The sequence below is a fragment of the Epinephelus fuscoguttatus genome, linkage group LG1 (genome assembly GCF_011397635.1).
Source record: "Epinephelus fuscoguttatus linkage group LG1, E.fuscoguttatus.final_Chr_v1".
NCBI classification, from domain to species: domain Eukaryota; kingdom Metazoa; phylum Chordata; class Actinopteri; order Perciformes; family Serranidae; genus Epinephelus; species Epinephelus fuscoguttatus.
Window position 1 is genome coordinate 52,612,710 of NC_064752.1, and position 15,002 is coordinate 52,627,711.

Genomic DNA, 15,002 nt, shown 5'->3' on the forward strand with positions numbered 1-15,002 from the left:
TGATAAATCAAAAATATGAGAAACGTAGTCTTTGTAGGACAGTCTGAAGATGCTCTGTATCAAGTTTAGTGTCAACTGAGCAAAAATTGTGGGAGGAGATTGGTTTAAGAAGTTTTAAAGTTTTTGAAAAAAAAACAGTGATGAACTTCATAATTTTTAATAGGTTTAAATGTACAAAAGTTTCTTCAGTATTGGGGCTACAGTTTGATGAAAGTTGTGAAGTTGTAGCACGTATGGTTGATTTGTTGTGAATTTTCAAAAATTTGAACTTTAGACGCTTGCTGTAGCGCCACCATCAGGACTACTGGCTTGAGTTTACAGCTGAGGATATCTGGCATGAGACTGGACCTTTGTGCAAAGTTTGGTGAGTTTTCACAAGGAGCAAGGAGCGGCAATTTTTTTTTTTTTTTTTTTAAGGTGGAGCGGAGCCTTACCTCTTGCTCCAATTTCGCTCCGGTCGCTTGTGCCCCACCCAGAATGCATCTTTGCATCTGCGCACACCCACACTATTTTCTTCCAAAACTATGGAGTTTACTGTGTACTTCAGAAAAGAAACTGAGAAGAGAAGCAGCGGTAGCTTGGAGAACAGTCCCTAACTGCGGGGAGAGGCAAGAGGGCTTCCCCGGAGGTCGGCCACTTAACCCGGTCCATCTCCTCCACACTTTGACTTATTTCCACCCTGCCGACAGCGGTACCGTGGAGAACGGTCCCTAACTGTGGGAAGAGGGGAGAGGGCTTCCCCGGAGAATCTACCAAGCTCATGTTTTATTACAGGTTAGGGTACTGCAACGCAGATTTTTTGAGCGGAGTGGTGAGCGAGTGGAGCGGGATAAAATTTATGAGGGAGTGGACCGGAGCAGAGCGAAGAATGCGCAGAACCGAGTGGACGAGCGGCACAAAGTGACAGGTCTGCGAGCAAGGAGTAGAAATTTTCACCCAGTCCGCTCCGCTCACATGCTGTTTTGTCTCTCTCTCTTTTCCTGCAGATACTCTTTCTTCAGAGTACCGTTTTGGCTTTCTTTTTGGCTCACCTGGTTAACACTGCTCATTAAGCAGACACCTTTTATTGTATTTACATTGTTTCATTTCTTTTCTCTTCTTTATCTGAGGTGGATTGATTCTGTGGCCTCAGTTCATTTGGTTAAGTCTTGGTGTATTTGGGTTTTGTTTATTTTGTGTATATATACTTTTTTTTTGGGGGGGGGGGGGGGTTATTTTGGCTCTGCTCAGGTAGTGTGATTTTAAGGTATTTTACTTCAACTGGTTTTGGTAACTATATGTCACGCTTATAGTAACTGTTTTCTTCTTTCTTTTGTTTAACAGGTGCTGGTGGCCGAAGCGAGCAGCAGCAGCCCAAATGCCCTGGTGGTGGCGTCCCTTCAGGATTCCTTTGTTGTTGGTGTGCTCTGTCACAGGTGGTGTTTAGTTTTTTTTGGATCTCTCTCCCTCTTGATTTTCTGCTCCCGCCAAGTGCACAGTGCACATCACTGTGCAAGGGGGGAAGTGTTAAAAAAGATAAGGCAGCAAGGATACGGGTCATCGTACATGCAAGCCATGGTTATTGAAGTACTAAATCAATGTGAGATCTGTGCTCAAAGCAACGTGCAAAAAAGCATTAAGACCCCCGTCTGACACTTTGTGGTCCAGGAAGGACTGTTTAAATATCTAGCTGTAGACTATGTTGACGAGATAAAATCTGTACAGGGGAAGTGCTATATGCTTGTTATCATAGATTGTTTCTCACACTGGGTAGAAGCAGTTCCATCAAAAGATCTTGGTTCAGAGACAGTCATTAAGTTTCTAACAAGAGAAGTCATTCCACGTTTTGGCATCCCGTCAGAGATAAATTCAGACAACAGCTCCACCTTTGCACATAAAGTAGACAAAGTGTTCTACAACAGCTGCAAATTAAACAAAGGCTTTCAGCTGTGTATCACCCAGAAAGTAATGGCATGGTGATGGTAGATGCTTTGCCTCTTGCACTGATGACTTAACACATGCAGACTCACAGAAGCATGCATCTAACACCGCATTAAACACTCACAGGTCAACCTATGCCTGCACCACATTTGCGAGGCCCCTACAAGGGACCCCCGCTTGAACAACTGCAGATTGACAAGACAAGACAATGTGAAACAACTAGCTGCTATTCATAGATTTATCTACAGGAAAAGAGGAGAGAACCAAGTCTCAACCGAGTGGGTGAGAAGCCAGTGGTGCCAGGTGATCAGGTGTACATCAAAGGTCGAAGGAAGCACAACATGGTATCACCTGAATCACTGCACGAAAGTTCAAGGAAAGAACAAGGGCGGTATTGAATTGAAAAACAATGATAAACAAAATGACTCTGTGGTGTGTTCTGGAGGTAATGTGCATTCTGATGTGAGTACCAACAGAAGTAGGAAAATGCTGGTTTGACCACCATTTGCCTCACGCAGTGCAACACATCTCCTTCACATAGAGTTGATCAGGTTGTTGATTGTGGCCTGTGGAATGTTGGTCCACTCCTCTTCAATGGCTGTGCGAAGTTGCTGGATACTGGCAGGAACTGGAACACGCACATGAGGTGATGGTCGTGGATGAATGGCACAACAATGGGCCTCAGGATCTCGTCACAGTATCTCTGTGCATTCAAAATGTCATCAATAAAATGCACCTATGTTCGTTGTCCATAACATACGCCTGCCCATACCATAACCCCACCGCCACCATGGGCCACTCGATCCACAACATTGACATCAGCAAACTGCTCACCCACACAACGCCACACACGCTGTCTGCCATCTGCCATCTGCCCTGAACAGTGAAAACCGGGATTCATCCGTGAAGAGAACACCTCTCCAACGTGCAAGACGCCATTGAATGTGAGCATTTGCCCACTCAAGTCGGTTACGACGACGAACTGCAGTCAGGTCGAGACCCCAGTGAGGACGATGAGCATGCAGATGAGCTTCCCTGAGACGGTTTCTGACAGTTTGTGCAGAAATTCTTTGGTTATGCAAACCCATTGTTGCAGCAGCTGTCCGGGTGGCTGGTCTCAGATGATCTTGGAGGTGAACATGCTGGATGTGGAGGTCCTGGGCTGGTGTGGTTACACATGGTCTGCGGTTGTGAGGCCTGTTGGATGTACTGCCAAATTGTCTGAAATGCCTTTAGAGACGGCTTATGGTAGAGAAATGAACATTCAATTCACGGGCAACAGCTCTGGTGGACATTCCTGCAGTCAGCATGCCAATTGCACGCTCCCTCAAAACTTGCGACATCTGTGGCATTGTGCTGTGTGATAAAACTGAACATTTTAGAGTGGCCTTTTATTGTGGCCAGCCTAAGGGACACCTGTGCAATAATCATGCTGTCTAATCAGCATCTTGATATGCCACACCTGTGAGGTGGGATGAATTATCTCGGCAAAGGAGAAGTGCTCACTAACACAGATTTAGTCAGATTTGTGAACAATATTTGAGGGAAATGGTCTTTTGTGTATATAGAAAATGTTTTAGATCTTTGAGTTCAGCTCATGAAAAATGGGAGCAAAAACAAAAGTGTTGCGTTTATATTTTTGTTCAGTGTATATATATGTGTATATATATATATATATATATATATATATATATATATATACACACACACACACACACACACACATATATATATATATATATATATATATTAGGGCTGTCAGTGTTAACGCGTTAATCGCGATTAGATTAATGCAATCCATAACGCGTTTATTTTTTTTTAAATCGCATTTTAATTTCGCAAGCCTTTTTGTCCCTTCTACTCACCCGTAGTCGGCTCCTCTAGCTGTAGCGTCATGCTTCGAAGCGGCTTCCTGCAGTAAACTTACCGCAGTGATGGAAAGAAAGAGTGCTACTGGACTTTTGAACGGCTTGTTTAACTTTAAAAAACTTCCAGACGGTTCAGTTGACAAGTCAAAAGTAAAATGCAACCTGTGTCAAACAGAGTTTAACTACCACCAGAGTATGTCGAGTTTGAGTTACCACCTCCACGATAAACACTCAGGTGCAGCCAGTGCACCCCAGCCAAGCGAGCCTCAGCTCCGCCAAAGTACCATTTTGGAGTGTGGGAGTCGCTGCAGACCCGTGGATGAAAGTACATCGAAGAAGTTAACAAAAGTGATCGCAAAATGGGTGGCAACTGACTTCAGACCAGTCAACATCGTAGAAGACTCAGGTCTAAGGGATGCTTTCAGGTTGGCATGTTCTGACCAGGCGTATACCTTACCGTCCTGGGGAACAATTGTTACACGCATATGGGAGTTCTGAATCTCATGTCTAATGAGTACAGTTTTTTTCATTTCACTTTACTGTCATTGGGACATTGTTTTTTTCACCCCTGTGCAGTATAGGTGAATTATGAGGGTTACATTCTTCATTTGAAACTTGTTACAAATATCCTACTGTGGCTGTCTATGTTTTGAACTGTTCTGTTTGTCATAAGCGAAGTACAAATTTCACACCAGTGTTACATATCACTTGATTGCTGTTATTTCAAGTTAGGATTAGTATGGTTGTTTTGCTAATGGTGCTATTTTTAGTTATTTTTGAAGTAGCATAAGAGAGTGACCTGATATATTGAATCTCTCAAAGTAAGTGTAACCCAGGTTATTTTCTGTAGATGCTGTAATTCCCGTCCCGTAATTCCCTAAACGCCTCTCATGTATAGCCTATTGGTAGATGCTGTAAATGTCCAGAGGTTCCCTGAACGCCTCACACACAGACACTATGGAGGAGTCTCTCGTCTTGTCTCTGCACGGCAACACGCAGCTAAGACAGGTGGTTTGTAGTTGGAAACAGCAAAATAAGATTTTAAGGTCAGAGTTACACGAACTAAAACTGTGTTAAACTGTTGAAGTTAGAGCTGGCGTGTCGCCAGAGAGAGGAAAAGAGGAGCTGTGGAGAGAAATCTTCAGGAAGAACTTCGGCGGTATTTCCCCCATTGTCCGGATTATCCTGGTGAGTTAGCCACACGAAGCTAGCTATTAGCATCGAGGGTTGTCTGCAACAGTTGAACTGTGTGTTATTTCATCTTAAGAGTGATTGTGAAACTAAAAACCAGTCAGGATATAAGGTTGTGTGACACAATGTGAACATGGCCGATGGTAAAAAGCTATTTTAGCTGCTCAATGTTGTTTGTTTAATTGGGGCCTGGAAGAGCATATTGGGCGATTGTGCATATTTAGTGTGCTTAAAAACTGATGTGTGTGTATTTAAAAAAAATGTTAAACGGGTCAGATATGTGTTTAAAAGCTGAAGTGTTATTTAAAAAATGTTAAAAGCCAAATATGTGCAGGTATTTACATTCAATTTAGTTCATGATTACGGTCGTAAGGGTTTACCTGGTGAAGATGCAAACACAATTTTTATTTCAAGTGATGGACAGTTAAAAGAGACAATTTATAGCATGTGATAAGCTAACTGCTCTGCACACTTGTGTGCAGGCTGGTTTTTTTTTGGAGGAACGATCCTGTTGTGACATCCGAGGAGCTGCTCATCTGTGGTCAAGGTCATCACTGCTGCTCGTGGACGTCTTCTTCGCGTCGGGACATTTGCTATTCTAGGAGGGTGGTAGGAAATCCAACTGAGGAGAACTTTATTTTTTTTTGGTGCTTTTTCTCCTGAGGTGTCAGGTTTTTGTTCTTGGGCCCAAGATAAACTACAAACTCAGAAAATTGACGTCATAAGGAAACTCAGGGTGGACAGACAAGGTTAAAGGAACATTCAAAGGAAACATGTGAAGTGGTACCACATTTATTATTGTTTTGGAGCACTGAGTGCCCATTTTCTTATTTCTGGTTTACTGATATTTTGGGCTACATTTATTTTGGGGATTTATATTGTTTTATTTTTGTGGTATATTTGAGTTATTTGTACCAAACAAGGAAATTTCTGTTAAAGGAATGTACTGAACGTAAAAAGGTACAAAGAATTTAAACTGAACATAATACCTATACAAAGAGGATTTGCTACTTTTCATAAGTTGGAGTCGTGTGTGGTTTGTGTGGGTTGGAGGTCTTTATTTACTCTCTCTCTGCAGAGCTGCTACTGCCAGTCTCCTTAAAAGAACCTAGTGAATATTTGATCTGGAAGTGAGCAAGCCTGTAATCATTCTGAACTGTAAGATCCTGGGTCAAAGATATTTGACAGGAACCTCAGACTTAGATACCGTAGATATTATACCCAGGGTCAGCAGCATAGATTTCTGTTACAAAGTGAAGGTTGCACTCACAGGTTACATAAGCACTTCGTTACTTTATTCCTCTTAATACTTGGAAGTTGTTTCCTATCTCTAAGTTGTGGTTTCATGACCACACTGTTGTAGCATTTTGTTTAAGATGTATTTTTGAAGTAGACAAGTGGGTCTACATAGCACTTTTTCTAATTTGAAAACTGTATTTGACGTGTTGTATACTTTTTTGAAAGAAAATACAAAAGGTCAAAAATGAAATTCTTTCTCTGTGTTCATTTGATTCCCAATTAAAACACTCTGGTAAGAAATGCTTTACATTATGGATTACTGTAAGAGCAAACCAGTTTGCTGTTAGATTAGACTAATATGTTACCCAGTAAAGGATGTCAGTCCATCCTTGTGTGGTGATACACTGGTAGACAGTCAGCATGGAAAATCCTAGGTTGTCAAAATGGCTGATTCCATGGTTTGGACCTGGCCAGCCAGCTCGACACTCTGTGCCATTGATGGTACAGCGCCGACCATTCCCTGCTTGAGCACATGGAGCTGGCTTCTCATTCTCCACTGTAGCAATGATATCTGAAAGCCAGAAGAGGGTATTGACGGTTAGGATAATGTAACCCTAGTTAGCACAAATGGAGCTCTCTACTTGACTCTATGGCTAATACTCTCCTCCAATCACAAGCACATATTTGCTCACTGAGATTTGAATTACACAGATGACAAATCAGGATGTGACTTGCGAAACCAAATGTATATAAGTGAGTACACGATGCTGTCCACCATCATATATCCTCTTCACCAAGTGGCGTAGGAGCAACAGGACCCCTAGGCAGAGGGCTCCGCCTGTGCTGATAGAACAAGGGTTACAATATCATAACCTTTGCTCCATCTCACACAGGGTCTGCCCTCTACTGGACTGTATAGGTGGAGCTCGATGCACGAATGCCGTGTCACAACATAACATCGACCCAGCCACACTGTTCCTGACCAGCTAATGGTTAGTCACTGTATCCCGCCTACTTTTTTATAACCTAGGCCACTAGACCTTGAAAAGGAGCCCAACATGTCTAAGAGATAGAACCGTAAGAACAGGCAGGGCGTAGACCAAGATACTGCCGTACATGTGTCTTTGACACTCATCCCTTTGAACAAGGCCACCAACATTGCCACACCACATGTAGAGTGTACGCAGATCACAGTGGGAAGGTCCCTGCCCACCTGTCTGTAGGCTTGGGAGATGAACTTGTGAAGCCATCTTACAAGGCATTTCTAGGATAGAGACTATACTCCATACCATCATCTAAGCAAACGAGCAGTTGTTCAGTGAGTCTGATGGGGGCTGTGCATTCAACATAACATGCCAGATGCAATTTTGCCTCTCTGTCCCCCTCATGCAGTGGAAGACAAAAAACATCAAACTGTCTCTCAACTTAACAAACTCCCTCAGAACAAAGGAGGAATTTGGTCCGACACTAGCCACACTGTGGTCACCACAAAGCAGCAAACGGCTGGGGTGCACACACAGGGCTCCTCAGTTTCCACACTCTTGTAACTGAGGTAAACTGAGGCAGCAAAATAGTCTTGAATGACATCACCTTCAGAGAGAAGCCCTCCAGAGGCTCAAAGGGATCATTTCACAAGGCCTCAAGCACCTAAGAATGCACCACACCTTGGCTCCTCAGACCACCTCTCTGTCATGGTAATCACTGCATACAAGCCCCTGACCAGAGGAAGGCCCTTTGTTAAGCAGGTGAGGGTTTGCATAGTATGGAGGCACTTCAGGACTGTTTTGAACACACAGACTTCATGTGTCTCCTTTCTTCTAGCCACTCTTCGCTGTGCTTTTATTATCATGGGCAGATTTAATAATCTGTTAAGGAATCTGCAACTTAATCAGGAATATTTATCCGTCAGGTAAAGGTAGTGGGACATAGTTTTCCTCTGACGTCAAAGTATACAGTTGCTTTCTATAAAGAAGTGCTTTTGGAGTACAATGAGTTAGAGTAGTTACATAATTCAATATTTTTCATACCTTACCATCACAATAGAGCTTTCACTCACTGTTTTGGTCCCTGTAGTTGGGCACTTAATTGTCAAGTCCACCCCGGATTGCTATGGTAATTCTTTGAATTAAGTTCTTTACATTCTATTCTATTCTAAAATGGCCATTTTAAGTTTTGAGAAGCAAGAGTCACCTTCTGCGATGTGCATTAAAATAATCCCTGATTTCAGATAATGTAGGCTAGGTTAAAAATTTGTAATTTGAACATTGATTAATTGACTACTCATTCCTTTATAACATGATACCTACACCAGCCTGTGGTGCCATTTAGAATGCACACCACTAGAACCTGTGTGAGATTGGAATTAGATGGTTACTGTGGAGCCATTTCATTCACCCAAATTGTTTCTACTTGTTTTCTAAATATAATTATAAACATGAAAAATTGTTCTTCTAACAATAATTTCCTGTCCTGGTCGACCCAATTATACTGTTCTTGATGCATTCTTTGTTGTCATAACAATCTCAATCTCAGTAATTTAGACTAGTGCAGGTGGTGTAGAAATGCATACAATTTGTTTTGAATTATATATATATATATATTTTTTTCACTCTAGGGAAAGATTGCTCCTCCATTTTAAAACATAATCAGGCGGCCATGAACACCAACATATAACAACGTTACAACCATGCACCTCAGCAATGAGTCGGGCACGGGGGGATCTGCGCCGTGGTACTGATTAGGTTCTCCATGCATGGAGAAAGCTGTTCAATGGGCAAATTGCTATCACTTAAGAGAAAAAGGATAATGGACAGTGCCTTACTGCCTTATATACTGCACAGTCCACACCTATTTGGGTAGGCAGCTGTGTTTATGCAAATCTCAGGTAGCTAACGCATGCTCATGATTGGAGGAGAGTATTACCCATGGAGTCCAGTAGAGAGTGGAGACTGCGTGAGTAGTGGTTATGTTGACCTGTGTGTGTGTGTGCGTGCATGTGCATATATTGTACACATGGTAGCCTCTTAATCGTTTTTTCCCTCCTAGTGCCAACTCCACCTAAATTCAGTACTGGTCAATATTGAGTATAAACCCCATACCTTTGCTCTTGGTTTCTCAAATGAAAATGCAAAAATCTAATTGTAATATAAGTGAGTGGGATCACGTCTTTGTTTGTAAGGTAACATCAAGCTCACTTCTTAACCTTCAAAAAACACGTTCATACACATTCTCGTTAGGCTAGTACCCATTTTCTACAATATTAATGTAATTGCATTACTACAATCTATCAACCTTAGCTATTTTTCACTACCATTCCTGACCACTACATCATCAGTTCAACTTGTCAACTTGTAAATTTAATTTAACACCCACAGTTCCTGATATTGTATTAATGGTGTTATGTAGAAATACAGACCTCACAAACAGCACTATGCTGCAGTTAGCAACAATGATCAGAAACAACACATCCCCTGTATGTCAACAGGAGAGCTAGACAGTGAGTACAAAGTTTCTGCATCTCTTCATCTAACTATGTCACTTGTGTGTGGCTTTAATAACTTAATAACTTAATAACTTTACATAATTTGAGATTAAGTAAATTGCTGTGTCAGACATGTAATGAAATCTATTGAGTAAAATCAATGTAAATAAAAAATGATGTCAAAGAAATGTTTCTGACAGCAAAGACACCAAGTTATAGGAAGACAAAAACTATTTTGTGCCAGTACATGATAAATAAGTTAATTATTGGCCCTAAATCCTGCCATAAATCCTGTTAGTGCACCAGCAGTACTACTGTCTTATGTAACCCTGTTGTGCTGCATTCTGTAGCCTACTTGTGCCAATGTAGTAGCAGGTCTTGTGCATTTTGCACTTGAAAAGCTCCAATCCCATGATCGAGTAAATGGTGACCATGAAAAGGACCAGTAGGGTGATGTGAAAAAGAGGCAGCATGGATTTTAGAATGGAGTTCATCACCACTTGCAGACCTAAGGGAGAAAACAAGAATAAATCAAACCACTGTTCCTTAAAATAATCTACACAATGTGCTGTCTATCAAAGCAAAAAATCATCCCCCTACAGTTAATAGCTGTTAATGAAATAAGCTAATGCCCCTAATGCTACCACTGACAGTAGATCACTGACATAAGTCTACGTTACTACTAATTATAAATATTACTACTAAGAATAACAATAATATTAAGATCAACTTTATTGGCTATAGCATGAGCAAATTCTGTAATTTAGTTGTACAAAGTATCTGATTTAATAGCAGACCAGTTACTCACTGGGGACTCCAGAGACCAGTCGAAGTGGCCGGAGGACTCTGAATGCTCGCAAAGCTTTCATGTCAAAGCCACCACCTTTCTCTCCTACTGGAGCCTCCACCCCACTGATGTGATTAATGGCATCCACAATCACAGTGAAGAGGCTAGAAAGATAAAAACAGAAAATATGTCTGGTCTTATATTGGGGTATTAGATTCTTGCCAAAATGGTTGTTTAGAACATTCAAAGTTCCAGAAATACACTGTAAGAAACAATGAGCATCTTCCCCGACTATGCTCATTGGTCAAACTCAGTTCCCTAATTGCATCCACATTTACCTGACTTGCATATTTTCTTTAAACCTATGTACTACCTACTGAGGATGTGAGTGAGAGATACAGGGAAAAAAAGCTAAAAGCAAGAGATTAAGGAAAAGCATTCTTAGTAAAATGGCATTTTCTTTTCTCTCAGGCATAATGTAAAGTGATAGTGATAGTTGGCCAAACAAATGGCCAGAAAAAAGGTGGGTATCAGAGGTCAACCAATAATGCATTTTTAAAGGCTGATTTGATTATGACAGTCTGAACCAAGAAAAGGAAACAGACACTTTATTGGTTGACAGCAGAAACAAACTGAACATCAAATTAACTGTAAAAAATTAGACAATCCAGGTCCTGTTCTGTTTATTCAATTGAGCAGTTCCTGTTAGAAATCTGCAACATGGGATCACACTTTTTTTTTTTTTTTCCCCAGAAAAGTTTTGAATCAGTAGGCGGCCAACAGAGAAGCGAAAACTAAACCACAGAGCTGCTTGATCCTAATTCTACAAGTACTTTTAAAATATTATTACCATGACAATTATCTTTACACTAGGAAGGCAGTGAGCAACTTGCATTTAGCATTGAGCCTTTCAAGTGGTTTTCTGTGCTCTGCTGTGGTTATGAGTAAGTTGTATTGCTCAATATTTCAAATGACATCTCATATGCAGCCCCAAAGTCTTTTGGCAGAAAATATTGTTTTAAGATGTACATAGTATCAGAACTTTGTTGTGTAAAGAAAACTGTTGACTTTAAGTGCAAATCAGAGTCCTGTCACATACTCTGACGATGCAGCTATTGTGGCTTGTGTCAGGAGCGATCAGGAGCTCGAGTACAGGGACCTTGTGGATGCCTTCAGGGACTCGTACAATAAGTACTGTCTCCACTTGAACACAACTAAAACCAAGGAGATGGTGGTGGATTTTAGAAGAAAGAGGTCACCCCATCAACCAGTCTCCATACAGGGGGAGGACATTGAGGTGGCGCACACCTACCAATATCTGGGGGTCCTCTTGGATGATAAGATGGACTGGTCCTCTAATACTGACACCCTCTACAGCAGGGGTGGCCAACCAGTCAGAGACCAAGAGCCACAGACATTACCGTGGTAGTACAAAGATCCACATCATACACGTACTTACAAACGCACTCCCTCTCTCACACAAACACGAAATGACATAAAATCAAAATCCATACATTTCCAATTTTCAAAGCCAGATTTATTTATCTCACACACAAATGAATAACCATGAATAGAGATACACAAACACAGTCTCTCCCTCTCATGCCAGGGCCACACCGCCCGCGGAAGCGCTGCGGATAGCCTCAAAGCGCAGCCAGTTTCCTTTTGGTGCCCATGTTAACCAGTTGTGTCATCCACACCGGCCACACCGCACAGCTCTGCCGCCGGCTCTGCAGCGATCATTTCGGCATCTGGTCTATTTACTGCGCGAGCCACGAGCGAATGTGTCAAGCTGGGCAGTTACCCATGATGGAAAAACAACAGCTGGGAGCAGAATCGCTTGTCGACCGGCGTGGAGAAATGCGCGTCTGATGTGAACAGAGGTGCTCCGGCGTGCGTGAGAATTTCGGTACGCTGCGCTTCGCGGGCAGTGTGGCCCTGGTGTCATACTGTCTTTCTCCATCCCCCCTCCACACCCACAGTCTCTCCCTCTCCCACTCTCTCCACACACATCCACACAGTCTCTCCCACTCTCATACACTCTCCAGATTAGTGTTGTCACGGTACCAAAATTGGGACCCACGGTATGACACCAGTGAAAGTATCATAGTTCTGAGTAGTATCAGTAAAATGAGGCAGATGTGCCTTTTGTCATTTATAAAAAGATAAATCACATTTCTATAATACATCACTGATATTTCAATGGAATAAATTACTTATTGACTTCATACTTAAAAAATAGCATCAGTAAGTGATTAACATAGGGGGGATCAAAATAAAATAAATAAATGAAATAAAAATCAACCAGCCACCCTCCTCCCCTGACAAGTAAAGAACAGTCCCTTCATAAGTAAAGAACAGTCCCTAAAGTGTGGTGAGGTTTGTGGGCCATTACCACCTGCCACAAAGAGAGAAATGTGAACGGCTCATTTCTCCTCCGACACGTCACATACCTGTGTGCCGCCACAGCTCAGCTGTTCAGGTATTTCTGGGCAGTCATGACGCCAATTTATTCACCTGGAGCCAAGCTTCTCGGTCGCCGGTAAGTCGTTATCTTGCGCCGCGGAGCAATATTGTTATTGGCCAGCGCAAGGACACTCACCCTCCTTTGACTGGACTTTGAACTCATCCCACAGTAGTGGTACCATGTCATGTACCGTGGTGTTTAAGTAGCAGCCTACCGCGGTCTACCATTGGTACCAGTATACCATGCAACACTACTCCACACACATCCACTCACAGTCTCTCCCTCTCTCATACTCTCTCTCTCACACACACACACACACACACACACACACACACAGACACGCATTTCTTCCCTGACATTTTTTGTTGTTCGATATCGCCTCCACACTGCAGTCCTGCATTCCTCCCAAACTCCACATCCTCTCACCTGCCCATGCGCACTCCTCTCTCTCTCACTCGCTCCACTTAAGCCTGTTACATTTCTTAAAGGGCCATACGCACTCATAAGAATAAATTGATTTTTTTATGACGGAAGAGCCGCACGCCAATGGTTTTAATTAATGGATTGACCATGTTCTATCACGCAGCCGTGGCAAGTGCACTTTTCTCCGCTGCAGTGTGCTGGGGAAGCAGCTTGACAGACAAATACACCAAGCCTTTGGACAAGCTGGTTAAAAAAGCTGGCTCAGTGTTCGGCAGGAGATTGGACCCACTATGTACTGTGGTGGAGAGGGGCACATTGAACAAACTGAAAGCTATAATGGACAATAGCAGACACCCTCTCCACAGCCTCCTGGAGCAACAGAGGAGCAGCTGCAGCAGTCGGCTCATCTCACTGTGTTGCAGAACAAAGCGTTACAGGAGATCCTTCATCCCCATGACAATAGGACTGTTTAACACCACCTGAATCCAGTCGCACACACACTTACACACACCATATTAGCCACAATTGGCTGGACTGTGAAATGGACAAATTTATTCTAATTTAATTTCTATTTGTGCGACGTGTGTGGTTGTGCTGCTGCCATGGTCCTGCCATATGCCCCCTGCTGCTGCTCTTATCATTAGTCATACTTCTACTGTTATTATACACATATGATTATTGTCACTATCAGATATTAATATATTATTATTAATTATAATATTATTACTTTCATTCATGTTGTTATAAGCTACTGTCATTACCGTCTGTCCTGCATCTCTCTCTGTCTCTGTCTCTGTCTCTGTCTGTCTCTCTCTCTCTCTCTCTCTCTCTCTCTCTGTGTGTCTCATTGTGTTATACAGTTTACTGTTAATTTATTATGTTGATCTGTTCTGTATGACATCTATTGCTCGTCTGTCCGTCCTGGAAGAGGGATCCCTCCTCAGTTGCTCTTCCTGAGGTTTCTACCGTTTTTTTTCCCTGTTAAAGGGGTTTTTTGGGGGAGGGAGTTTTTCCTTATCCGCTGTGAGGGTCCTAAGGACAGAGGGATGTCGTATGCTGTAAAGCCCTGTGAGGCAAACTGTGATTTGTGATATTGGGCTTTATAAATAAAATTGATTGACTGATTGATTGATTGATTGATTGATTGATTGATTGATTATTTTAACTTATTTTATGTTTATTTGAATACAACTGTGTTGTTGTGATGAGGGGAAGTGTGGTTGTTTTTTGTCTTTTATGAGCTGCTGGACATGAAGTTCTCTCTATTCTATTTTATTTGATTTTAGATTTTATGACATGTCATACAGTGGACAGTATGTAGGGGTGTGACACTATTACATGCTTGTTACTTTTTTCAGATATTGTATACAGACAGATGTATGCGTATATAAGAAAATTGTTTCTGGTATGTTTAGTAGGCAGCTCCTGCCGCCTCTTTGAGCTGGAATTTGACCCTCTAAACATGCTCAAAAACTCACCAAAATTGGCACGCTTGTCAGACCTGACGAAAAATTTTATAAAATGAACCCCTCAAGTGCCAAAATGGGCTCTCTAGCGCCACCTGGGCACACTAAAAATGGCCACTGCGGCACGTAGGAATGTCGTAGAAAGATCAAACCAAAACTG

General features: G+C 42.1%; 1 protein-coding gene across 1 annotated transcript in view; it reads right to left on the reverse strand.

Annotated features, from left to right (window-relative positions):
* LOC125886092 (dihydropyridine-sensitive L-type skeletal muscle calcium channel subunit alpha-1-like) overlaps nt 1-15,002 on the reverse strand; it is a 542,543-nt gene that overhangs the window by 469,985 nt on the left and 57,556 nt on the right. The window contains exons 4-6 of the mRNA XM_049572040.1: nt 10,508-10,650; nt 10,055-10,207; nt 6,584-6,789 (exon numbers count right to left, since the gene is read on the reverse strand). Coding sequence (XP_049427997.1) covers nt 6,584-6,789; nt 10,055-10,207; nt 10,508-10,650 — 502 coding nt within the window. The remainder of the gene's footprint in view (nt 1-6,583; nt 6,790-10,054; nt 10,208-10,507; nt 10,651-15,002) is intronic.